The sequence below is a fragment of the Harpia harpyja genome, chromosome 12 (assembly GCF_026419915.1).
Source record: "Harpia harpyja isolate bHarHar1 chromosome 12, bHarHar1 primary haplotype, whole genome shotgun sequence".
NCBI lineage: Eukaryota > Metazoa > Chordata > Aves > Accipitriformes > Accipitridae > Harpia > Harpia harpyja.
This window is the reverse complement of record NC_068951.1, coordinates 2,915,945-2,941,976: the sequence shown is the minus strand read 5'-3', so window position 1 is coordinate 2,941,976 and position 26,032 is coordinate 2,915,945. Positions and strand designations below refer to the sequence as shown.

General features: G+C 42.0%; 2 protein-coding genes across 7 annotated transcripts in view; one reads left to right on the top strand and one right to left on the bottom strand.

The window, feature by feature from the left end:
• The window catches only part of MYO19 (myosin XIX), a 28,595-nt gene extending 28,113 nt beyond the window's left edge, over positions 1 to 482 (bottom strand). For 4 of the 5 annotated variants that reach the window (XR_008237420.1, XR_008237421.1, XM_052803186.1 and 1 more), the window contains exon 1: positions 378 to 461. The gene's annotated coding sequence lies outside the window, so the exon portion shown is untranslated. Of the gene's footprint in view, positions 1 to 377 lie in introns of all 5 variants that reach the window. The other variant, XM_052803185.1, reaches the window with a different exon arrangement.
• A 111-nt stretch (positions 483 to 593) lies between these two features.
• On the top strand, positions 594 to 21,376 carry GGNBP2 (gametogenetin binding protein 2). Of its 2 annotated transcripts, none has more exons than XM_052803350.1 (14): positions 594 to 714; positions 1,709 to 1,836; positions 5,760 to 5,840; positions 8,505 to 8,758; positions 9,733 to 9,831; positions 13,029 to 13,142; positions 14,848 to 15,051; positions 16,076 to 16,250; positions 17,800 to 17,994; positions 18,649 to 18,799; positions 18,976 to 19,101; positions 19,183 to 19,334; positions 19,746 to 19,994; positions 20,724 to 21,376. In XM_052803350.1, exons 2-14 carry the CDS (start codon positions 1,744 to 1,746, stop codon positions 20,925 to 20,927), a joined length of 2,097 nt encoding a protein of 698 aa, XP_052659310.1. In that variant the 5' UTR covers positions 594 to 714; positions 1,709 to 1,743; the 3' UTR covers positions 20,928 to 21,376. The 2 variants fall into 2 exon arrangements, with proteins under 2 accessions (XP_052659310.1, XP_052659309.1); XM_052803349.1 differs by having other exon boundaries at positions 14,848 to 15,057.
• Positions 21,377 to 26,032: the final 4,656 nt, after the last annotated feature.

Here is a 26,032-nt window from a genome sequence, read left to right as displayed (position 1 = left end):
AAAACCTGCGCCGAGGCCCCTTCCACACACGGGTCCCCGATACGCTCCGGCCCTGTCCCACTCGAGACAGCGACGGGTTTTCATCCCGCCAACGCTTTGGGGTTTAACCCCACCCGCTCCCCTTCACCCACTCCCTCCTTCCCGCCAATTTCACCTCACCGGGAGCCGCTCGCAAACCGCTCTGAGGCACCACGGACACGGCGCCTATCCGGGCCGAGGGTCCTGTCACCGCGTCCCGCCGGTCCCTCAGCGAGAAAGCGGGGCGGCAGCGATCGCCTCACGGGAGGGGAAAAGCCCGAGGAGCCCCCGCGCCCGGCTCCCCCCCCCCCCCTCCGCCCCCGGGGGCCAAGCCTCTAACGTTCCCCCGGCTCCCCTACCTCAGCCTCCCGCCTCGCAGGTCGAATGTCGTTTGTGACAGGAGCCGCCAAGCAGCTCCTCGGGGCTGCCGGGCCCGCGGGGGGGGGGGGGCGGGAGGTAACGGAGGGGAGCGGGCGCCTCCTATGGCCAAGCCCGGGGGCGACGGGGCGGTGGAACGGCGGGGCTGCGGTCTCTCGCGAGAGGAGGGCGGGGCGGCCCGGGGCCGGGGCCGGGGCCACCGCCTGTGGGGAGGGCCCCGGGGAGGAGGGGGGAGAGGGAGGAGGCGGCTCTGTGGCGGAGCTCGGGGTGTCCGCCCGCCTGTCAGAGCGCCCGGGCCGCCGACTCGCGGAGGAGCCGGTAAAAAGGCCCGAGGGGTGTGGGGGGGAGCGTGTGTGTGAGGCGGCCGGTGGGCCGCAGGTACAGGGCAGCGGCCCCGGCGGGGCTTTGAGGGGAGGCGGGAGGAGAAGGGGAGGCCGGGAACCGACCCGCCGGCTGCCTCCGTTGGGGGGGTGGGGGGAGGTTGCCTCCCCGCCATCGCCGCCCCGGCTGGAGGCCGGGCGAGGTAGAGGGAGGAAAGGGGTGGGTTCGCCCGCCGGGTCGCCCGGGCTGCAGCCCCCCGCCCCAGCTCGCCTTCTTCCCCGGTCCGCCGGAGGGAGGCGGCGGCGGCGGGCCCGCGGGGCGCCGCCGCTGCCGGGCTGGAGCTGGGGAGCGGGAGGACGGCGGGCCCCTTTCCCCGCGGTTGCGGCCCGCCGGCAGGTCGCCCGGGGAGCGGGGAGAGACGGCTCCGCTTCGCAGGTGGAGCCCACCTCGCCCCGCCGCTGCTCCTCTCCCTCCCCAGCCGCCGCGGGGCGGGACGGGGGCGGCCGAGAGCCGCTAAACCCCGCTCCGGGCTGGGCGGGCGGGTCCCCCGCCGGCCTGTCTGGGCCGGTGGCGGGTGGGCAGGCGACGAGGGGAGGGTTGAGGCGGGGGGAGCGGCCCGCAGCGCGGCGGGCTCCATCCCCCGCCGGCCTCCTTCGGCTTTCCTCCCCCGGGTGTGCCCGGCGGAGGGCCGGGTGCGCTCCTCCCCGCCTTCCCCTCCCTTTCTTCCATGTTATGTCGCATTTCCCAGCCTGCCCACTTCTCCCGTTCCCGGCCCGTAGTCTTTTTTTTTTTTTTTTTTTTTTTTTTTGAGTCCTTTCCAAGGCTGAAGCGGCGGGCAGGCTGAGCCGCCCGGGCGTGGGTTGGGCGGCGGGGCCGGAGCTCGGCGTGGTGAATCAGGCGATGGGGTAAAGCAGGCTTGTTCCAGGGCTGGTGAAAGTGTGCCGGGGAAGCGCGGCGGGTATTTACCTCCCCCGGGTTTGGCTGCTCGCAGGCTGGAGCTGGGAGGAAGCAGTAAGAGCAGCAGAGATGGCGCGGCTGGTTGCAGTTTGCCGAGACGGGGAGGAGGAATTCCCTTTCGAGAAGAGGCAGATTCCCCTCTACATCGATGACACCCTCACGGTGAGTGCCTGCGCCCCGCCGAGCACCCGGTGTCCCTGCAGCCTCCCGCTTGCAACGTGTGCGGGCGGTGTGTTGCAATTCCCAGGCGAGGCCTTTTCTCTGGACGGGCCTCCTAGGCTCCTCCTTTGCTCCTGCAGCGTTAATCTTTGGGACTTTGCAACACTTCGGGTTAACAGCGCTTAATGTGGCAACTTTTTTATCTGATTCCCGGCTCTAAAAACATGCAAACCGCATAATAAGAAAGTTATCGCTGTACCGGGGCCTGCGCATAACTTGTTTTCAAGTGACAAGCGTGTCTCAAGCCCAAATGTGGAGCAGAGCCGTTTTTCAGTGAGTAAGGAAGGGAGCCATGTTAAGGTTTAAAACCCAGGTTTACAACTAGGTAATTTATCATGCTCTTAAATAGGCAAGAAAAGGCTAAAGGTGTTTTTGAAGGCTTTGTCTTAGAGTAAAGGGTTATCCAGTCTGTAATAATGTGCTGCTATGTCTACAGTAACAAATCTGGGAGAGTTTCTATTTCAACATGTTATTCTGAATTGAAAAACATGGGGGGGGGGGGTGCCATTTCCAGAAGATTCAGTGGAAAAATGAACTAAATGCAGCTTGGAGGCTCTCTCGTTTCTCTCCTCTTCCTCACGTGTTTAGAGGAAGGCTCAGAAATTGCATCGTAGGTGAACACTGAGCAAATGGAAAAAAATTCTCTAACTAGCCAGTTGTTTTAATTCTTAAGGTGTGAAAATGTTGGGTTGAAAATAAAATTGGACTTAGTGTAATTGGGTATCTTAGTTATTCGTATTTGATTTCTGTTGCTATCAGTGTGTGACAGTGACTGCTCTTACTTTACGCGGCATAAAATGTATGTGCTTTAAATTCCTAATCTCGTGTTTTAGTATGGGAGAATGCCTGACTTGCATCAGCTAACTTGAGCAACTTTGTAATGTAATTCCTTCCATCTTCCAAAACAAAACAATTGGGTATCTTCAGACAGTCTCTTAACCCTCCGTCCCACTGTTAAAGATTATCTATCTCAATCCCATCTGGTTTTGCTAGGTTTGAAGAAAGGGTCTTCACTGTATTTTAGTTTTGATCGTTTTAAATGATGGCGTATTATTAATTTACCAAATATCATCACTATTTTTTGGCTTTACGTAGTCTGTCATCTCTGGTTAACTGTGCTTATACATTAGGCAAAGTTTCCCCTGAAGTTGTCCAAAGCAATATCTAGCTCTCCTAGAGTGGTTGATTACCTGGAAAACCCAGCACTGTGCAGTAATAGCGTAAGTTTGGGGTTTTTTTGATGTCTTTGCCACGCCTTGAAAGTTACTTTGCTCCTCCATTCCCCATGTAGTTTTAAGATCTTAGATTTCTTGTGGTTTTGGTTTTTTTTTTTTAATTATTTTTTATTTTTTTTCCCTGGTAAAAAATACTCATTAGATTGTGTCGAGTAGAAGACTTACCATGCTCTTGTTACCTTTGTTGTGTTTAATAGGTTGAGAAAGAGAGAGTGAAAATTTGGCTATACCACACGTCAGGTAGATGACTTCAATTGACCTAAAATTCCATTTGTGGTTTAGTTCCAGAATTTAACACCAGGCCCAAACTTTGTGCAATTGCATTATGTTGTCGCTATCCTTCTACTTTTTACACCAGAGGCGAGGCAAGCCATACTCATGATTGAAGAGGTTCCTATAGCTGTAAATCAGTTTTGTATCCATCTGGATGAAAGGCATTTTTGCAAGTGCAAGTCATCCTCACCATGAAGATAATCTTATCTCAGGTCCTTTTTTTTTTTTTTTTTTTTTCTCTCTCTCCATTCTGTTACCGTTGTTACAAAGTATTCGGATTTCTAGGTGGTTTCTGGAGGCTTTTATTAAATAAATCTGCAGAAGCAAGTGAATGAACTCTCATCGTCCTTGTCTCGGTCTCCCATAATTTATGTTTTAAATTCTTAATGAGAGGTATTGCAAGGCATGCAGTTGTCTTTGAAACATAATTTTACATCTGCAGCAGCATCTCTAAAAAATAGTGGTGTTTATTGATAGTAACTGGCTTCTGTTGACCTCTCTTAAAACTCAAATTTTAAAAATAACGGGACTGCTTCATTTCTGTTAGTCAGCTGGAAGACTTAATCTGTGCCTTAAATCTAGAAATAGCGAATCGGTGATTGCAAATTAGTGAATGAATGGCCTATAATGCTCTTAAGCTTGCAGCGTTGCTTTGTAGTAGCATAGAAAGCTGTTTAGGTGCAATGTGATGCTGCTCTTCTAAACGAATTGTTCACTATCGCGCTTTTCTGTTTCTTACAGCTCAACTAGAAATTAAAGGAAGTTTAAATATTTAACCCTTTTCATTTCTTTAGCAGCTCTTATGATTTCTAGAAGGCATTCTGTTTGATGTGGTATTACGGGAATTTTGTCTTCCAGTTCAGGGTGTGATGGTGGTTGATGTTTAACCACTTAATATAAAATCTCATCAGACACATGAATTAATATGTTCTTTGATAATTTCACTCTGTTGTACAAAACACCTATGGGTGTTGTCTGATAGTGGGAGATGAAGGTGAGGGGGAAAAAATATGCAGATTTATCTCTTCTCTCTGCTATTAGCAGATAGAGCTTTTACTTTTGCGTGTAGCTCATTTCCCACAGAAACATCAAATTAGCAATGTAGGAAACCTGTAATTCTGCAGCAAAAACTTGTGCTGCTGCTTAGTGTGTATGGGTTGGGTGCAAGGGCATCTGGAAAAAAATGCACGAGAGGTCAAAATTAGCACTGACTGTGGCACTGTTCTGCACAAAGATAAGGCAGCTGTGCTAATGTTCCAATTCTAGCACATGTGAGATCAAAATATTGCCTTGCTTTCTGGCCTTGGAGATTAGATGTTTAGTTTGGAGCAATGTTGAGTGCCTGTAAAAGTAAATGTCTGAGTTCTCTGGAGGCAGCGTCAGCAATTACAAAGACAGTAGGGAATTCTGTGTTTACTGGACAATTGAGGGAAGGTAGAGGGAGGAAAAAGGATGAATTGGACAATATATTTGGTGTTGATTGGTATTAGAGTTATTAACCAAAGTTTGTTATTTTGTCTTTCAGATTTTAAAGTGAACTTTCAGTATTCATATTGATAAATTCTATATTTCTCAGTTTGGACAAAGAAGATCAACTAAGCCAGCCTTTACACATTTTTTTTTAGTTGGTTTCATTTTTCTCCATGGTTGTAAAGTTGCATTTTTGACTGAAAGTTATCATACTGATTTTCGGCTTGCTCCCCCCGCCAAGAAATTGCCCGCTTTGTTGCTCAGTAATTTGAAAATAAATGTTATTAATTACTTAGGAGTAATCACATTGTTCTGTAGGCTTAACATTTTACTTTGAGCCTCTTGGGAGTTGCAGCTGCAATCATACAAAACAAAGTATACCTTGGAGTACCTTGTTGGGTTAATATGGTTTTAAATTAGCCTTTGAAGGAGTGGACTCAGTCATTAAACTGTTGTGACTGTTTCTTCATAGCTTTACAAATTGAGTTTGGCTGTTGGATCAATTTGGATCTCGGTGTGTTGAAGTACAATATTTTTTTTTTTTAAATGAAACAGGGTCTCAAGTCATGTAGATAGTGTAATATAAATCATGATGTTCCATTTAGCAGCTTTTGCTTTCTCTGTAACAGCTATTGAAGAGTTGCCATTTATAAACTGCATCTAGAACATTGTATTAGTAAAACATTTAGTTACTTTGCTGAAACATTCACCGTCTTAAACTGTTACTTTTGTCCTTTCCCAAGCTTCCAATAGTTATGTGAAAAGAATGAGCATTTAACAATTTCTATGTCATTTCCCCCAAGAAAGTAAACTAATTCTCTGTGCTCTGTGTTTGACTTTTTTCTGAAGGCTCTTTTTTTTTTTTTTTTTTTTTCCTCTCTTATATAGATGGTGATGGAATTTCCTGATAATGTGCTAAACCTTGATGGACATCAGAATAACAGTGCACAATTAAAACAGTTCATTCAGGTAAATATATCCTTCTGTTTTTTAAGGCAACATATCAGATCTTGCTTTCCTTAGATTTGTGCTTTTGCTTCTGTAGGAGGTGGTCACTCCTGGAGTGACTTAAAAGACACGTCAGCACCTATGTGCAATTATGTATTGGTACCAAAGTACACCGGGTACGTTTGTTTTCTGTATTTCCCAGCATTTATACATTGTTGTCTTATCAGGAGGCAATTGCTGCATATCTAGTTAGAATTGAAAACCTGTAAAAATAATGCATCTTCTGGTCACTGCCAGTTTATATGTAATGGAAACTACAGTTTCTAAATATATTTTGATTTTTTTTCTAAATACTTTTGAACTGCTTTTTCAAGTGGAAGTGTGCGTTGCTTAAGGTCAAGTTCTTATGATGAGTACCATACCAAGATAGAGTTAATGTGCCAGTTTATAGATTATATATAGTTGAATAGTGAGAGATGGTTTTGTGATACCTCTGAAGCTTTAATGATAGAAACTTATCTGCTAACACTCTTGCAAATAACCGTAGCACTGTAACACCTGTAGCAACTAAAAAATTGTGCTGCTTGATGTCCAAAGGAACAGGCCAGTTTGCTGATATGCAGCTTGTGCTTCTTCACTTGTGATTTGACAGCAACAGTTCAGGTGTGCTGCATATAAAGCACGGCTGTGTTGTGAAAATAGCTCATTCCTGCTGTTGCCGTGACTAGTACTATTAATTACAGGAAAGAGGATTATTGCAGAATGATGCAACTTGTCAGATTATTTAATGTGCCTGTCTTTAAGAGCACAAACCTTATATGTTACCTGATATAGCTTTACTTTTCATAACATGTATTACATCAAATCAGCTGAAAATATTTTCCCTTTTCAATTGATATATTTACACGTTCCATTGGATTGATTAGTTTTGCTGTGTTGCATGGTCTTTTCTTTCTTTCTCCAGAAGTTGTGACAAGTCATTTCTACATTAGGAGAGTTTAAGTGGTTGTATTATTATGACAATAATACAGAAAATACTATCGTGGCAAAACATTCCCTGCATAGATACAACTATGCTTATTACAAAGCTGTACTTTGTATAACCGGGGGAAAATTATGCTCGCAATTACTACACTGACAGGACTCTGCTTTTACAGATGGTGTTGGAAAGTGCCTGTAGTGCTGATATGATGTGTTGGTTGGTGTGTGAGGAAGGGACTCACTCTCCTGCATAGCTGTGCTAGTGGCAGTTCAGTGTTAATGAAGTCCAAGCCAGTAATTTAGCAGTTAGAAGAAGAAATAGAAGGGTATGTGCTTTTTGTGTGTGTGTGTGCCTGGGTGTGTTTGACAGAGGAACCAGAAGCTCCTAAAATTGTTTATTGATGTAAGAAATATTAGAAGGTTTTCTCTTTAATGTTCTATTATTAGCACACATTGAATGTTCACTACTGAAGTCAAACGTTTCACCCTGAATAGTAATGTGGCTTTTTTTTTTAATTTCAGGTATTAGAATTGTAATGGGAAATGGCATTTAGCCTTCCAGGAAAAATATTGCTTAATTGTCTTGGTCTTGTCAGAACAAGTTTGTTCTAAATGAGATTTCCATATATGCTAATGAGCGTCCAGGAATTTCTATGTGCCAAATATAGAATGAGTGTGAGTAGAAGGTGGAAATTTGCAGAGTTGTATGTGAGACCCTTTACTAAAACATCGGTGCTGAGGTGGAGAAAAAAGGGCTTCCTGATAAGGACAGGGAGGTGTGCCATTTGTTCAGAAGCAGCATGTGCTGATTTGAGTGGTGGGAGAAGGGAACATGAAGAGGAGAAAAATATTAGCTTACTTTCAGAGGGTGGACAGTAAGACTTGAACCAGAATTGCTCCTATGATATTAGCAAGTGTGGTTTTGTTCATACCACAAGTATTTTAAGTGATCTACAGTAAGACAGTGACCTGAAGCTCTGAGCGCTGCATGCAGTTTCCACAAGTATATTTTGATAAGGAAATACTATTGAAGGCTGTCCTGGTTTCGGCTGGGATAGAGTTAATTTTCTTTCTAGTTGCTGGTATAGTGTTATGTTTTGGATTCAGTATGAGAAGAATGTTGATAACACACTGATGTTTTCAGTTGTTGATGGGTAGTGTTTATACTAAGTCAAGGATTTTTCAGCTTCTCATGCCCAGCCAGCAAGAAGGCTGGAGGGGCACAAGTTGGGAGGGGACACAGCCGGGGCAGCTGACCCAAAGTGGCCAAAGGGGTATTCCATACCATGTGATGTCATGCCCAGTATATAAACTGGGGGGAGTTGGCCTGGGGGCGTTCGCTGCTTGGGAACTAACTGGGCATTGGTCAGCGAGTGATGAGCAATTGCATTGTGCATCACTTGCATATTCCAATTCTTTTATTATTATTGTAATTTTATTATTTATTATTATTATTATTATCATCATCGTTATTGGTTTCTTCCTTTCTGTTCTGTTAAGCTGGTCTTACCTCAACGCATGAGTTTTACCTTTTTCCTTCCGATTCTCTCCTCCATCCCACTGGGTGGGGGGAAGTGAGTGAGCGAGCAACTGCGTGGTGCTTGGTGGGTTTAAACCACGACAAAGGCAAAGAAATCTTCAACGGTTTAAGATGTGTTTTTCTTTGGGTTTTTTTTAATTATATCATTTCTTGTTCTTTTTTAGAGGCATAGCATGCTTAAACAGCAGGATCTAAATATCGCCATGATGGTGACATCGCGTGAAGTTTTGAGTGCACTTTCTCAGCTGGTCCCGTGTGTTGGCTGTCGTCGTAGTGTGGAACGTCTATTTTCTCAGCTTGTTGAGTCTGGAAATCCAGCACTTGAGCCACTAACAGTAGGGCCAAAGGGGGTTCTTTCTGTAACTCGAAGCTGTATGACTGATGCAAAAAAGCTTTATACACTGTTTTATGTGCATGGGTAAGTGTCTTAGATTGCTCCGATTATTCTTATCTGGGGAAAAGGAAAGCTAGCTTCTGTGCATTTGACTTTGCAGCTTTCTTGGTGATACTAAAGTGTTGCAAGTTTGAATCTTATAGTACATACTTGTCTTTTACAGCCATGTTAAACTAGTTATTGCCTAAACTGGGAAAAAACAAATGCCAAATACCTAATCTTTCATATCATCAGTTGCAATGCCATGATTGCCATTGAAAGATACCAATATTAAAATGTTTAGTCATTAATCTGAAATAGGCACTGTGGGTTTTTCATGATCTCTGGAAGAAGAGTGTTTCTTCACCCCACTACTTTGCATGTAAAAGATAAAATTATAAAAAGAATTAACTAACCCCCGCCCCCCCCCCAACTTTCTGCTTTGGTGAGAAAGGTAACACTGAGAATGCAAAACCTTCTGGGTTTGGCTATCACAATAAATAGCCTCAGTCTCAGTGCCATTTGTTTCTCAGCTGTCAGCAGACCGAACAGTGACTGCTCACCACAGTGTGCCTTTGCCTTACAGTTGGCTTCGGCTCATTCTAATTCTTGCTTCAGTTAGAAGCCAGTGACAAGTAGGAAAAGTTAGTGCAGAGCTGGGGATATTGAGATTTGGAGGGTGAGATAGTGTAACTTGTAAAGTGGTCGTAGTGGCTCCCAACACTTTTGAAATAGGTGCCATTGCTCGAGGTCTGTAACTTACGAAGTTATGCAATAGCTTTTTAGATGTGGGTTATCTTTATCTTGCTTGCTAGGATTTGTCTGGAAAATCTATACTGTATTTTCCTTGCGTACTGCAAGATTGTATGTCATAACAATTAAAAATGGGGGACAGGAAGAAAGTTTTAGGTTTAATGTTCATTAGCATACTTGTTTCTAATACATGAGCTGAATCAGTCCCTTTAAAATTTCTCTGGATAACCATGCTTTAAGAATACTAAGTTACATTTTTTCCATAGGTCCAAACTGAATGATATGATTGATGCAATTCCCAAAAGTAAGAAGAACAAGAGATGTCAATTACACTCCCTGGACACACACAAACCAAAACCTTTGGGGTAAGTTTGTGTTTAACATGCACAATTCAATCTAAAATATTTTAAGGAACCAAACTATTGATACTAATTTATTTTTAAACCTTGAGATCAATTCTTAGGCTGTTGTCTGTTTGCCAGAGGAGTAATCTCCAAGCTATTTGGATTATAGGAGACCCAAGTAATTGTGGGAGAGCAGAACAGAGGCACCCAGGAGTTTTGGGCAGCGTGTGTTGTAAAGCATGAGCCTTTCTCCATGGGTTTTCATAAGAAGGTATTTAGCCCTTTTTTGTGCAGTAAGAGTGACAGTCTTATCAGTAAGGATGTTTAATACTTACCCCACTGCCCTTGCTCACGCTTTATTGACTGGACAAAACTAGCGCTATAAGGTCTTCTGCCCTCCCAACATAAGACCTGTACTCCTTCCTCAGTGAGAGAGTTGTTCCTCTGCCCTTTGTCAGAGCTCTCTAAGGCAACTGGTGATGCTTTCATGTAAAGTTTAAGGCTACAATGTGGAATCAGCTGTTTCCCAAAACATGCTTGTTAGTTCTAGCTGTTCCATTTTTGCCTCTTGGCTTTTGGGTCTTTTACTTGGTGGTGGGGTATTTTGTTTGTTTGTGAGGTTTTTTTGTATAAAAACATCCCATGTTTAATTTCAAAACCAGTTGCCAAAATGCAGTGTGGCCACTACAAACCAGTGCTCTCTGATGTGCTTTTCATATCTTGTCTGACATACTTGGAATGTAGTCTGCTCAGGGCATGGATGGCTTCTGCATTGTGATATAAACAATGCTGTAGAAAGACAAACTGGTTTTTGTGCTCTGCACCAAAATGATTGATCAGCAGTTTTTCTCACATTGAGGTGAAAGGGTACATGCTAAACAAATATACATAATTTTGCTTGGGATTATTAAAAATGCCATGCACAACTGTTAATAAAGGGCTTTATTGTGGTTGGGCTGCAGGGTTAAAACTAAAACTCTGTAAAATGTATTTTCTCAAAATGGGATGGCATGTTTTGAATACACTAGTGAAAAAGATGGATATATGCCTCTGTGTCTTGAAGTTGAAATGGTTTATTCCAGCTAGTTAACAAGAAAAACACTCCCTGTAAATCTGTTGCGGATTTCGGGGGGCAGGGTATCTTGTTTGTGGGGTGTTTGGGGGTTTTTTGTTGGTTTGTTTTTTTTTTTTTTAATATGATGACCAATAAATTAGTCTACTATGCTAAGTTGGAGTGTCCAGGACCTTTTTCAGTCAGCTGTGTTCTGCTTCTGGTTAAGCATAAAACCTGTGAAAGCTTGATCGTGGTTTCCAGTTACAGGACATGTATTTTTCTATGCAGACTTGAGTCTCTCTGGGTTTAGATAAATCCCCTGAGATGCTAGGAATGTGGAATTTGACACTTGATTTTTACTTGTGCTGCTTGAGGATAGTGGTAGCTAATCATTATCCCCTATTATATTTTGGTTATAGGCCGTTCATATAATTAGTTTAAACCTTATGTTACACAAGTAAAAGGTGATAGGGGTATATTTTTTTAAAATAAAGCAAATTCAAAGCATTATGAAGGTGTTAATTTTTTTTTTTGCTTTGTTTTTAGTAAGATTAATCTTTTCTGTATAAGAACATATATCGTGGAACCTGCACTTACCATTTTGGCAAGGCAGAACAATTTTGAAAATGAATTAATAGAGAGAAAAATGCTGCCTTTATTTCTTCAATTCATGCTGGAATAAATCCCCTTAGTATTTTGAATGCTGGCAGGTTAATAGGGAATATGGGGAAGAGCAGTGTTTTAATATACTGCAAGTAAAGCTTTCAGCTTTATCTGATAACGTGGCTTGTGGACAATCAGTGTAGTTTGCTAAAGAAACATGGCTTGCACTCTGCTTGCTCAGTCGATACCCATTTGTTATGCTACAGAAGTGATCAGGGTGTATCAGTACTGATACTTCTCCAAATAAATCTGCTGCCTTCAGTGGAAGCAAATATGCTAACAGCCTAGACATGGAGGTGTCGAATAGAATTGTCTTACAGAACAAATTTTATTTGTCAAGTTAGAGCTTCTGCTTGACTTCAGTACAAGAAACTTCTTCAGATGAGTTGCATCTGCTAGGCATTTTATACGCACAAAAAAGGCTTTGAATTGTAATTGTGTGTTTAATTATACAAGTTACGTAACTAGCTAATACAGCTTGAGAGTTACTTGACATCCTCAGTTTCAATGTGCCTGGTTTATGGCTACTTGGTTCCATTTGGGGCTAAGGAGCATTTTAACCTCTCATAAATGCAAGCCATATGATCTGACAAACTAGATAATAGCATACATAAATGCTCTTGAGGAGCTAATTATTAAATAGGGGTGCTTCTTCCACCGTTTTCCTGCTCTGTTGTATCCATACATGAGCTTAAACAGAAATGACCGTTCTGATAAAACCTCAAGTGTAGACAAGCCTGTAAGTATGCGTGACTTGCTATTTGAAGTTTGTTCTTTGCTCTATAAGTGTACTTCTAGCATATCCAAATGTGTGTTGTGAAGTATTTGGGGTTTTTTAACAAGTTTTGGAAATTTAATGTAGGGTGTTTTATGGTTTCTCATGGTGGTAGATGTGTGGAAATTTGGGGGGTTTGTTTTGCTTTTTTCTTTGGGTGTTTGTTTTGTTCTGTTTTTTTTTTTAGTAAGCTGTCATATGAAATTTAATTTGCCAGAAGTATTAAAACTTGTATATGTTTATGCTTAAGGTAATATTCTGAAAAATTACTACTGGCTTTCAGCTGTAACTTTAAAAGTCATTATGAATCTGGGTTTATAAATGCAGACAGCAAAATTTGTACCTCATGTCTGACCCTAGCTTTACTGGAAGTTAAGGCTTAGCTATGCAGGATTCAAAGTAAATTAAGGAACACAGTAGCATTTTCATAGCATTTGTTTAGGAAAAATAGCTAGTTTGTAACATATATGGTATAGGTTTAAAAAAAATGTCTTTTAATGCTATGCGGCAGTGAAGGGAGCAGTAGCACACTCAGTACAGAGAAATTAAGTGCAGATAAGAAAAATAGTGAAGACAGCAGGAAGGAGGAGAGCAAGTGTAGCATCACTTTCCACTATGGACCTTTCCAGGGAGCAGTCAGGTAAACTAATGCTGCTTTATTTCGCTTCTTTTCTAAACCCCTAACAGGATAATGTACAGTCTTTTGTTTCTTACGTTTTTTTGCAGGGGTTGTTGGATGGATGTGTGGGAGCTCATGTCCCAGGAATGCAGGGATGAAGTAGTTTTAATTGATTCTAGTTGTCTTTTAGAAACATTAGAAACCTATCTACGAAAACACAGGTATGTTAAAAGAACAAAGACACACCTTCATTTTGAGGAGTACATGCTGCGGTTTTTTTGTGCATTGAAATGTATGTAGAGTTCACACAATGTTTAAAAGTGTAGAGGATTCTTCTGATACCCTTCTAAAACTTAAGAGCTAAGATTCATGGTGATAGAGAACCTTGCCAGGTCGCATTGTAACAGCTGATGTGACTAAGATGTTGAAATATTCTTTATGGTTTACCTGTTGTTCTGGGTTATGGTAGGGGAAATGTGGAGACCTCAGGTGAAGTCATAGCTACTTGTCTTAATTTTTTGGGGTTAGGTTTAAATTAGGATTTACAATTTGATGTATTAAAACTGTGTATATTCTTTCACTCTTTCCTAATCAGCCTACTCTGTTTGGGACTATGCGTTCTTCTAGGCTTTTGGGGAATATGTGCAATTTCAAAATAATGTGAACTAAACTAATAGAAGCAGATTTTAGGCTTGGTGTTGCTTGTAAATCACTGTTTTAAAACGGTTGTTTATGACTAAGTAGTGCTAGTGCTATTAGGTCTCTCTTGCAGGGAAAAAATAGGCTGCTAAATTTTTGTTGCATGTGTACGGTAGCTACCATGCTGATTAAAAAGTTTTAATTTCCAGCAGTCTCAAGGTTCTGATATAAACTGTGGGGGCACAGATGGGTGCGGGGGTGGTGGTGGTGGTGGTGTGGGAATAACTCTTTGGAAACAAAATACCTTTAATCTCCTGTGACATTAAACATGGTGTTGGCAGCGTTCCTGATGCTAACCTGCAATAATATTACTGTTTTCTTTCCTTTCACCACAGAAAATAGCCAGTTATCATAGTTCTATCAAACATCAAAATATGTTTGACTTAGTGTTGTCAAGTGACTGGACAAACTAGGAAAGGGAAAAACACCATCCAGAAATGGCATGAAGAGCCAGCTTTTCAAGCTGAAAGCTGAAATGTGAGCAGCTTGTCTGACTTGCATTTTTAGAATAATACAGCAAGAGGTTTTGTAGCTTCTTGAAGATTACCTTTATAAAATAGAATAAGCTTAATTTGGTTGTATTTTAATTATAACAGAATTCATAACTATACTCTTCTCGTATTAGTTATCTGAGTTATCACATGTTTAAATTGAATACGTTGTGTTATAAATAAACCTTGTTTGGCTATCTGTGCAGTAATCTAATAATTCAAAATATGTTTAAAGGTGCTTGTAGTGGCAACATGGCTCTTGTACAGCAGGCAACAGAGGAAACTTTTCTTGCTGCTTATCACTCACTTGAGTATACTTTAAATAATTGCTATAAAGTAACTTGGAGTGTGTTACTTGAGAGGAATTTTGTCCTGGCTTGTACTAATGATTCAGTTTGTTCACTATTAGATTTCTGATCTTTGAACAACTACGGAATTGCGTATCTGTGTAGGAATTTCTTCATATTAACAATTAGCTTGATCTATGCCTTGGAGCATGAAAGTTGATATCCAGACTTGTAATATATGATAGGTAGTATAATACATATAGTAAACTTCCATGGCTTACAGCCAAAGTCTTAGTATTTTACCTTTTGAAGTAACACAAACCTTATGTGACCTAGTTTAAATATAGCATGCACTATTAAATAGCTCAGTATATTGTAACTTAGGCTAAGCAGGTCTAAATTTCTGCTTGAATAAGAATTCAGTTCTGTTATGTTCTGTTTTAACACAGGTTTTGCACTGACTGCAAAAATAAAGTACTTCGGGCATACAATATTCTTATTGGTGAGCTAGACTGCAGCAAAGAAAAGGGCTACTGCGCTGCACTTTATGAGGGTTTGCGTTGCTGTCCCCATGAACGTCATATACATGTATGCTGTGAAACAGATTTCATCGCACACCTATTGGGTCGAGCTGAACCAGAGTTCGCAGGAGGGTATGAGTATGTAATTTGCTAGAGTGGGCTATCTAGCGCTTTGCTTCTTTATTTTATTATTGAATGTATTTTGCAAAAGTGATTTTTGCCTCCTTGCTGCCTAATAAACTTCTGAATGTAAATATGCATATTGAAGTAGACTTTCAAGACAGTGCTTCAGAGTAGCAAAGATTTCATATGTGCTTTTGACTTTCAAGTGCATTTAACTCTGAAGGCAAGACTGAAAGAAATTGCCAAACGTCTTCTAGTTCATTTGTTCACTCCCTAGGGCTGCCTGCTTTTCCATTGAGGTGTTCGAAATATGCGAAATAGAAAGAGAACCTTGGTTGGCAGTTTTACCAAATGCCAAGTGTTCAATTTAGTTTTGTAGCCATTTGTATGTTACAGTAATTTCTGAACCTGTTTTAGCATCTTAAAATCTTCCAGTGAAAAATATAATTCTGAGCTCAATATCTTTAAAGCTCATTCATGACTGTTTGATCAGGAGGATAAATCCTTTTGTAATGATTTTTCCTTAATAGGTGATAGATACAGATTAATACTGAAATATTTTTACATTGTATGGTAAGTAATGTTTAAACTTCTATGTGTGTTTATTCAGCTTCAGTTAACTGACACATAAATGTCTAGGAAGCTGAAATATTTGCTGTGTAAACTGAATACAAATTCTAGGAAACAAAAGAAAGGCTGCATCTCTTTGGCATTAAAACTCTGCTGATCCCTCCTAGTAGGAGCAAGCAGAGACCGATAGGGCAACACCTTCAGAAGCCGCAAGCTGGAAGGCATAGTGCAGCGTAACAGTGCCATGCACAGATCAACGTGTCAGGAATGTAGTGGTGGTTTTGACCTGGTCCTTTCTATTTTGCATCTGCATGCAGCACAGCAGAACTCTATTTAAAAAGCTGTTCATGCAAACATATCTTCAGCTGTATATAAAGAAAATACGTCATTGAACTGCTTTGATCTCTTGGTAGACTTCCAGCTACTTTAACCATGCTATACTTTGGTTCAACTCTTCCTTTAGACGAAGAGAAAGGCATGCTAAGACAATAGACATAGCCCAAGAAGAAGTTTTGACCTGCCTGGGTATTCATCTTTATGAAAGATTGCACCGAATCTGGCAAAAGTTGCGGGCTGAGGAACAAACGTGGCAGATGCTTTTTTACCTAGGTGTTGATGCTTTACGCAAAAGCTTTGAGGTAAAAATCAAATTTTATCTAACTTGTATTTGAATTGCTATAGTAACTGTGTGCATTTTCACTAAAACTATTTTTCTGCTTTCTACTAACGTTGAGCTGGAAGGAGCTTCAAGGGTGTTGTATTCAATGCCTTGTTCACTGCAGGCAACAGTTGTGTAATATCAATATGTAGCACAACTAAGTTGCATTCCGATGTGAAGTCTACTGGAACATAAAAGATTGAGGCTTGCTTTTACTTTCCAAGCTGCACGTTACAGTACGCTGGATCTTCTGTGTTTTTAATTCACAGTGAAGGTATTTCCACCTGATAGCATTTAAAGTAGCTCTGGCTACAACAATTTTTATTTTACTTATTATTAAAAATGGAGGATGTGCTTTTGAATTACAAACACAACAGCTAACTCTTGCATTCAGTGTGTTCAAAGTGCACTCTGTAATTCTGTGGGATCTTGAACTTCAGACAGAACTCAGTGTGGTTCCTTTAATGTATGCCAATAGTATGCTTCCCCTTTGGTATGACATAGATCTTTTTTATTATTTTTATCTTTCATTCATAATGAGTGTTCTCTCTAAAAACTTCTAAAATGTCAGAGGAGGAGGAACAAAATCATGATCTTTGGGAAGGATCATAGTGGAACCCTAATCTAGTTAGTTCTTGGAGTTTTTTAGAAGTAATTTTTTTAAAGACTTGCAATGCTATGGAAGTTGCATTGGACTGGGTACACTGTGGCATTTTTGTCAGGTTTTGTCTTGGTGGTTTTTTAATCTAGTAAAGTATGGTTTTGAAAATTCATTGACACTGTAAAACCTTGGGTAATTATACCGGTATGCAAGGTTGGCTATGAATCTGAAATACGGAACTGTTGTATCTTTATATTGGGTCCTTTTCTAAGGTGAGTGGGAATGATGATGTCTCATTTTGGCTTAAGGAGTTCCCAGAGTGATCTGGGAAAGAAACCCCCGAAACCCATGAATTTATTTTTACCTCTGTAGGAGCATTGATCCAGAAGAGTTTGCTAGTTTAACTATATTCTTGTAACTTTGTATGTAGATGTGCCGTTATGATATTTGTTCTAAATTTAATATTAAAGGAACATATTTAGATACTTGCTATATTTCAAGGTACGTCTACACATCAAAATTGCACTGCCTAGAAAATCAGATTTTTCACTGGTTACCCTAGACAAAGAGCTGCAGGAATTCTGTAGCAATAGTTCTAATGTTGGTTTTTGTGCTGCTGTGTTAAATAATCAGAGTATCTGCCATGTAAACAGATCCGAAAATGCGTTCAAGTCCACAACTTTTCACTGAAAATTGTGAATCTGGGCCATAAGTTAAATGCAGCGCTACCCCCATACATATATATTCTCCAGCAATCTAAATCTAGTGACTAAATCTGGATAGGCATTTTTCTTCTGTAGTGAATAGTTGTGTTGCTGTGGCTTTGTTATAAAAAGTACTTACCAGCTATTTTCCTCCTCCTTTTTGATAAATGTAAAAGCTTGAATTGTGTTAACTTCTATAAATAGATCTAACCTCTTATAAACAGATGGCTGTGGAAAAAGTGCAGGGTATTAGTCGATTGGAACAGCTCTGTGAAGAATTTTCAGAAGAAGAAAGAGTGCGAGAGCTTAAACAAGAGAAGAAGCGCCAAAAACGAAAGAACAGACGGAAAAATAAGTGTGTGTGTGAGATCCCTACTCCTTTGCAAGCAACAGAAGAGAAGGAAATAAATCAAGCAAAGGTAGCTTGATTGATAGCTGTGGCTTTTTGCTGGTGTTAAATAGCTAGATTTCTAATTTGGTGTTTCATTTATCAGTTCACTGTTCAATGTGAGAATTCTTGAGAGGTTTTTACTGTATTTCAGTTTTGGGAACTAGTTTTTGATTGCTAATGGAACTTGCTACTTTTTCAGATTAGTACAGTCTTTTTGTAAGGTAGTTGCCTGAAACTCCTTAGCTTTTGGGGCTTTGGTGGGTTTTTCAAAAAAAAAAAAACCCAAACAAAATCCTAAATCTAGGGGGTCAGGTTATGCTAGAATATTTTTCAACTATCGTTTCTTAAAGATCACTTAGAGTACAGGATTCGAATGCTAGCTGTAGACAATTACCATTGAATTTTTGGAGAGGGGCAAGCTTTAGTTGACTAAGTGAATTATTATTCTGCATCTCTTGACTGAACTTAATGGGCTAACTGCAGGTCATATTCTTGTGGGGAAAGAAGTTGGTTGATTTTCTTTTTAGTTGTCTCATACTTCTGAAGAATTATAAGCAATGCTGTGGCTGTTATCAGTCACTGTCAGCTGGTTTTTCTTGTGGAAAGAGTATCCTTTATAAAGATGCTGGCTGAGCTATTTTCAGTACTTGCAAGTATTTTTTGGTTGTTTTTTTTTTTTAAGGAAAATTCAAACTTCACGGAAAGTAGTTGCAAAGCCTGTGGTAGCACCGAAGAAGCTAACAATTGTGTAGAAGTAATTGTTACTAATGAAAGCACTTCTTGCACCTGTCCTAGTAGTGGTACCCTATTAGGTTCACCTAAAATCAAGAAAGGTATGTTAAATGTCCTTATTTTTCATTTTTAAAAACATATACCATTTATGGGGTAAACACTGCTCAGCTGTTATTTTTAAAAATAACTTTTTTAAAGAATTCTCTTTTGTTAGGGGCATAACTGAAGAATATGCAACAGCTACTGTAGATTACCGTAACTTTTCACTTCGTCTCAGGTTTATCTCCGCATTGTAATGGTAGTGATTGCGGCTATTCATCTAGCATGGAGGGCAGCGAAACAGGATCTCGAGAGGGATCAGATGTGGCCTGCACTGAAGGCATTTGCAACCATGATGAAAATGGTAGGTTTGGTAAGAATGCGATACTGGTTTGGTATCCACAAAACTTAAGCATCTGAGAAGAAAATTCCCTGTCTTTTGCAGGAGATGATTCTTGTGTCCATCGCTGTGACGACAAAGAGGAGGATGGAGATAGCTGTGTGGAATGTTGGGCTAATTCGGAAGAGAATAACACAAAAGGCAAAAACAAAAAGAAGAAAAAGAAAAGTAAAACTTTGAAGTGTGAGAATGAACATGTAAGGAACATAGCTATTCCAGAATGCTTATTTAAATGCACACATCTTAAAGTAGTTACAAAAGTATTTCAGATTTCAATTGTGACTAATGCTGTAAATGGGGTAACAAGGATCTTCTGTTACCTTTCCATCCAAGTGTTGAAATCGAGGTCCTTCCTAGAATAGGTTGTGGTGGAAGGAGTCTCTTCTCTCCTATGTTCCTAAGCATGTGCACTTTTGCGCACTCTCAGTGAATTAACATGCCCTTCCCCCCCTCCTCCCCAGGCACGCACATTTAAAAAAAAAAAACATAAATCCTTGCTCTCTTTTTGAACTTTTTCCTTTCCTCTTTCCCTCCTGCTTCCATCTGAAACTGGAATGTTTCAGGTTTAACACTGCTCGTGGTTCATTACAGGCTATTTTCAATTGTAGATTCAGAAACTTGGAAGCTGTATGGCAGATCCAGGTAACAGAGAGACCTCAGGAAATATCATGCACACAGAGTTTCATCGTGACAAGACCAAAGACACACATGCCGAAAGCTGCTGTAGCTCAGAAAAAAGTGGGCAGCAGTTGCCTTGGTTTGAGCATATGAAAAATGTGTCACAGTTTGCAGAACCTACAGAAATGCCACTTGTTCCTGATACTGGAAAAGGTGCCAAGAGCTTAGTGGAACTCCTTGTAAGTAACCACTTTGAATTTTAGGTTGTAGCATACTGCTTTAAATTCTCAGGGTTGAGGTGAGGGTGGGGTTTAGAACTCAAATCCCACTGGAGAACTGTTACAAGAGAGAACGTAACTGAACCTAAGATTCATAGCTTACTCTCCCAGTGTTTAGTTTGTTTGCTTTTGTGTGTTCTCTGTAAAGTATATAACTCAGATGCTTTGCAGAGGAGGAGGAATTGCCTGTCACTGGAATGCAAGTGACAGAACTTGTATTATACGTATTCATTATCAAGGATTGCATTATTCCATAAAATGAAGCATGTGTTATTGCTGCCTTCATGCCTCAAATATTACTTCCCACTACAGGCTCCTTGGACAACTTTCTTCTCTCTCCCTTTCCTTCCCTTCTCCTTCTCCTTGCTTTACATCTTTTTTTTTTTTTGTTTTCTTTTCATTTTTTTAAACTCTAATAAAAGCCATCCACTTTCAATGGAAATGTGCTAAGACTCCGAAGCTTCTTCTGGTAGATTTCGTGACTGTCTAGGCTGCCTCTATACCCAAAAAATAGCAGAGCATTGTATGTGAATCAGGTGACTGGATTAGCCAGCTAAGCCTTGTGGTGTCGTGACATGAAGGCTACGTCTTTCTTCAGGGCAACTGTAGACAACATGTACAATTGCAAGACAGGTGTGTTGTGCAGGAATGACAATGCTTGACTTCTTAAATGCCTGTTTTCATTCGTAGGATGAGTCTGAATGCACTTCTGATGAGGAAATCTTTATCTCACAAGATGAAATACAGTCCTTTATGGCAAACAACAAGTCTTTTTACAGCAATAGAGAACAATACCGACAGCATCTGAAGGAGAAATTTAATAAATACTGCCGCTTAAATGATCACAAGGGGCCCATTTGTAATGGTTGGTTGACAACGGCGGGAGCGAACTAAATACAATAAAGTAGCTCTGTCTTTCACTGAAATTCTCAAGATGACTACTGCGCCTTCTCTTTCAAAAACTTAATTTAGTGACTTATGGCAAAATTTTATCTTAAATTAATGTGATTTTTTTTTTCTTGTTTTTTTGGGGAGGCTGGTGGAGGTGATTTCATTAATTTTGTTCTTTCTTCAGGCTTGTATCTTTAGTTGAGTAGCTGTGCAAGCCTCTCTTATAATTTAAGCCATCTCTTTTCATTAAATGTTTCTCTTACTGTGAGACTTACAAAAAGCAAACTAGTGGCAAAGTAATGTTGTACCTATAATTCTGTACAGAATGACAATGAGCTGAATATAAGATTTTACAAAGTAGACATCCATTTGCAAAATGTTTTGGATGTAATATGTTAAAGCGCAATGTGCAAAATTTAAATAAAGAATATTTATTAATATGCATAGTAAAAGTTGGTGTACACGCTTCTACTTTAAACGTTCCTTCCCACTGGTCTGCATTCTTGCTGTTCAGGTGGACAGCTGTCGCTTCAAGTCTGTGTAGCTTCACCGAGGTAGGTGTAAGGTGAGTAAACTTGCCTGAGAGAAGTACAAATGCTTCAGTGGCGCTCATGAAAACCAGTCCACCGGGCTGTGTGGTTTAGAGATCTTCGAGTTACTGCCAAACAAGCGGGCTCCGCGATATCCCGGTTGTGTCGGCGTGGCACTGCACCCAACCTGGCTGGCGCTGCTTGGCATGGAGTGGTTGTTCCGCTTCCAGGATCTCAGATAATATATCGATGTGGCATGGTGCTCTGCGGAGCTATCTGAGGTGTCTCTAAACAGCGTTGTGTTGTGCGGACATACCGTATAATCTTGACATTGCTGCTGTGCCCAAGGTCAGCACGCTTAGTTTGGTGATGGTACCAAATTTGTTGTGAGCATGCAGCCTGTACCATTTTGGGGCCTTAATTTAGGTTTTCATCAAGACGATTACTGGTGCCAGTGAGTTAGGAGACTGCTGTGTGCATTTTCCTTCTCCCCTGGCAACGCAGACTTAAAGCTTCTGCATGAGCCCATCAGAACGTAATCAAACAAAAAGCAGGTTTTCAATACACCTTCACGTTTTCTTGATGGAATAATGAGCTCTGTTCCGAGGACAGAACAGGAGTGCTTTTGCATAAATAGCCTTCCAGCCATATCTTGTTCTTACAAATATGGTATCTAATGGCACGGCTTGTTTGTAAGAGGGTGATCAGACAAGCGGTGAAAATGTGGGGTGTGGGAAATTAAGAAAAAAGGAGTTTAAAACCTGGTACTAAATTGACAAGAGTGGAGGTGGTGGTACGGTTGTGTGCGGTAAGCATCCAAATTCAGCTGACATGAGCTGCCTTCTGTGGCGCTGACACCTGGAAGCTGGTGTGTATTGGTGTGTATCTAGAGATAGAGGCTATTCGTTGTACAAGTGTAACTTGAAAAATGTAGGAATTAAAAATTGTGTATGCAAATTGAAATCGAGAAACAAATGCTTTCATCACCATAAAAAAAGCCCCAAATAACTTTCATATTTAAAGGAGATCATACTCTGTTAATGCACACCCCCACTTTGTTATTTTATAGCTGTTTTACAAAATCGGATGTAAAAAATATGTTCTTGAGTGAGCTTTAGCTTCATGATTTTTTCCAAGTTAACTGGTAATACTGATAAATAGTCCCTTTGGGTATTAGTTAAGATGCATTTACTGATTATTTCACTCAATTACAAAGCACAGAAGAAAACTATAAAGATATGAATGCTTTTTTATATGACAGTGCTTAGATTTTGGTAGCAGCTGCCACTAGAAGAAAATTCTGGTTGCGGGGGGAGTAGGCAGAATTACAATATCATTCCTAATTTCCTCATTTTCTGTACTGTGGTCCCTTATTTTTTCCAATAGAGACAGGTTTGTTCTCTTGGCTTTGCTTCATGCTTCAGACCCATTATAAAGAGGCACTGTGCCTGGCGATGCTTAATTTGCCCAGGATTCTCACAAAGAACCTGAGAGTTAATTCATTGTGAATAACGGAGAACAGATTTTTAACTGTGAAATTCAGCTTCATGAAAATGAACCTTTAGCTTCCTCTGAAGCAGCATGGGCTCTGTTGCGTTTGCTATGGCAGAAGGCTAATTTTAAAGATGGAAACGTCTTCCTTTTGCGATGTGAGGAAGGGGAGTCCTTATCGTGGTGGTTCTCTTTAATCAAATATAATCAAATACTCCGTTTGTCAGCTACAGGAGAAATGCAGTTAACTTCAAAGAGCGGAGCTGCTGGCTGTGCGCTGCTTGCGCATGCACAAGGAGCTGGTTCAGATGGGTAGTTGTCCTGGGTAATTGATGAAACCATCACTTTTAAGAGGAGTGTTTGTTGTTTCGTGCTTTACCAGCAGCTGAAATGATGGGGGAAAAAAAGGAATGAAGAACACTTTGTTTTAAATGCAGTGTTATCGCAGACCGCTCCGGCGATTTGGTGCTCGGGGTCGCGGCTTGGAGGAAAGCAGTGAGCAGCTCAGCTGTCAGCAGGTGCTGTACCTGGTCTTTGCTGCTTGCAAAATGACAGCGTCTACAACCGTCCCTATAGATTTCCTTATGGCCGAGGGGCCCTTTTCACTGCAACAGCCCCTGCGTCCCCCTGCCCCGGCGGGAGCCCTGTGTTCGCTGCAGGCCCCGCACCTACCCAAGCTCAGCCCCCCCCAGGAAACTCTCCTGCACCCATTGCTTCGTTGGGTGAGATACACAAGCGCTACTTCATTTTTATTATTTTAATTTTTTTTACAAAACCTAAAGAACCTGAATACATCTGTAGTTTATTCTTTACTTTTTGTTTTTTTAATTTTCAGTGACAGGCTGCATAATCAGCTCTAGGGCTTGGTACTTAGGAATCGGACTTTCAGTAGTGTTCACTGTTGTGTGTCAGTTGAAAGTAGGTTTAAATTAAGCTGCCCAGCAGTGCGTGGCCAGCGGAAAGGGAAGGGGGAGGAAACACCTTCAAAAATGGCTTTCCCAGCATGTCCTTGCATTTTCCCCAGCGGTAGATGGACCCTGGAGGTCAGCAGTTCTGACCGACTCCAGAGCAAAGGGGGTTATCCCTTAAATTCATCTGAGTTAAACTGGGCAGCTTGTTATCCCAGCATAGTGAGGGTGGCAGAAGCGCGCCTGGGTTCACAAGGCAGCTGGACGTACACACGTGGAAACAGTCGGGCTCGAAGCTGCCGAGGCTCCAGCTGAGGCAGGACCTGGCTGCAGCGCATTGCCTTCTCCTCTCTCAGCTTTATCCTCATTTTCTAAACTTCTGCTACTTGTCGCTACTGAAGACGCTTCTCCTTTGGAGGGAATTTGCTCTGTCCCGCTGTTTAACTGCTTTACGGTTCTTACTAAACCCCTGGGAGGTCTGGGTGTCGGGACTGCGCGCTCCACTGCAAGAGAAGTCACACCCAGGAGAAAAATCCTCAAAAGCTGCATTCCATAGAAAGCCTCATTTCCCATTTCTAACTAACCTGTTCCACGTGGAAGGTGAGAACGGCCCATCTGTCTTATTCGAGAGGCGCCTAGGATTTTGCTGTGAACCTCACGAAAGACTCCAGCTGGATCCAAGCACCAATCAAAGACCTATTTTTATTTTTCTCTCCCTTGTATCATTTGTATACAGCTGGTCTGCACCACCCAAACCTGAGTCGGGGCCCATGTTTAACTTCCTTGTATTACCTGCGTCTAGTGGGGAGCCTGAATGTCGCTTTTTCAGCAGCAACGTGCTCCTATCTTGGATAAATGCAGGCGGGGAGCTCTGCGCGACCACCACCCGCCCTGCTTGCACATACTGCTGGCTCTGTCTCCCGCAGCGATTTGAATGCCTGTGTAGTCTGGATGCCCAAAATCTTAGATTTGATAGAAAGATAGTTTTGGCAAGAACCGCAAGTGCTTATCCCTCCTTCAGGTCTGCCCGTTTATTGCCTGTGGTGGGGACTGACTCGTCTGGTTGCTCACACTCTTGTATTTACAGCTTCCCATGTGCCCGCAGCAAGCAGAGAAGGGCTGGCCAGGGCTCACTGCCCCATTTCCAACAGCCATTTCTATTTCTGTGGAGTTTAAACAGAATTGTCAAATCCCAACCCTTTCTTCTTTCGTAAATCAAATATCCGTGCTTTCATCTCTTCCGTTTCACTCCATCCATTTCTTCTAAAGTTTCTGCGAATTATTCAAGCTGCTGCCTGGTCCTTGCGAAGGGGATGACGGTCCCTTCACAAAGCTGCTTCATTCTTTGCCAGAGCTCTGCCCTCTGGTCTCACCAAACATGTTTTCTCCCTCCCAAACTCACCACCCGTCCTCCCTCGGTGTTTGTTTGGGCTCTGTGTGTCCATCCCAGCACCCACAGCTCCTTCCCAGGGCTGCGTTTTTTTGGGACATCAGCGGGTGCTAGCTGGGTGCAAGCATCTCCTCTGCAGCCGGAGGGACCCGCCAGCAGCACCCTCTCTGCTGCGGGGCGACTGTGGAGAAGCAGTGAAACAGAGGTAAAAGATTCCCCGTTGGTCTGATTTTCAGAACCTGTATTGCATTTTTGGGTGCTTTTTGACTTCTGTATTGAAATAATGAAGCAGCCTTCTCCTCCTTGCTGTAGGTATGAGCGACTGGGTAATTCAGTCGGTGACAGGGTTACGATATAGCTCGTGTAACTATTACGTGGTTGAAGGGAATAGGAGTTAATGCGTCCCTTTCATGCTAATGAACTATTTTTGACTTAAACCAGCCCGTCTCTATTTGTCACCCAGCTGACGTAACGTATTTTACCTTCAAGTCATTTGACGCCGTCTCACCTTTCTGATATCGGGACTCTCCCTTCTCACGGGGGACATTTTGGCTTGATAGCGCCAGCCCGTCGTGACCGATCCCCTCGCTCCCCGCTCCCATTCCCAACCCCGCGGGCTGAGCCCGCACGAACTCATCGCATGCAAGGCGGCGGCGGGGGGGCGTGACCGTCGGCTCGGAGGCGTGTCCGGAGGCGTGTCTAGCGGGTAGGGGGCGTGTCCGTGGGCGTATCCGTGGGCGCGGGAGGGCGGTGCATTGTGCGCGGCGGTGGCGGCGGCGGGGGGGCGTG

Bases quoted from the DNA above. Each gene is read 5' to 3' on its own strand.
- GGNBP2 (XM_052803349.1), top strand. From the start codon at position 1,744: ATGGCGCGGCTGGTTGCAGTTTGCCGAGACGGGGAGGAGGAATTCCCT. The intron at 19,102-19,182 runs GTAGGTTTGGTA...TGTCTTTTGCAG, and splicing joins TTGCAACCATGATGAAAATG to GAGATGATTCTTGTGTCCAT. The intron at 19,995-20,723 runs GTAAGTAACCAC...TTTCATTCGTAG, and splicing joins AGAGCTTAGTGGAACTCCTT to GATGAGTCTGAATGCACTTC.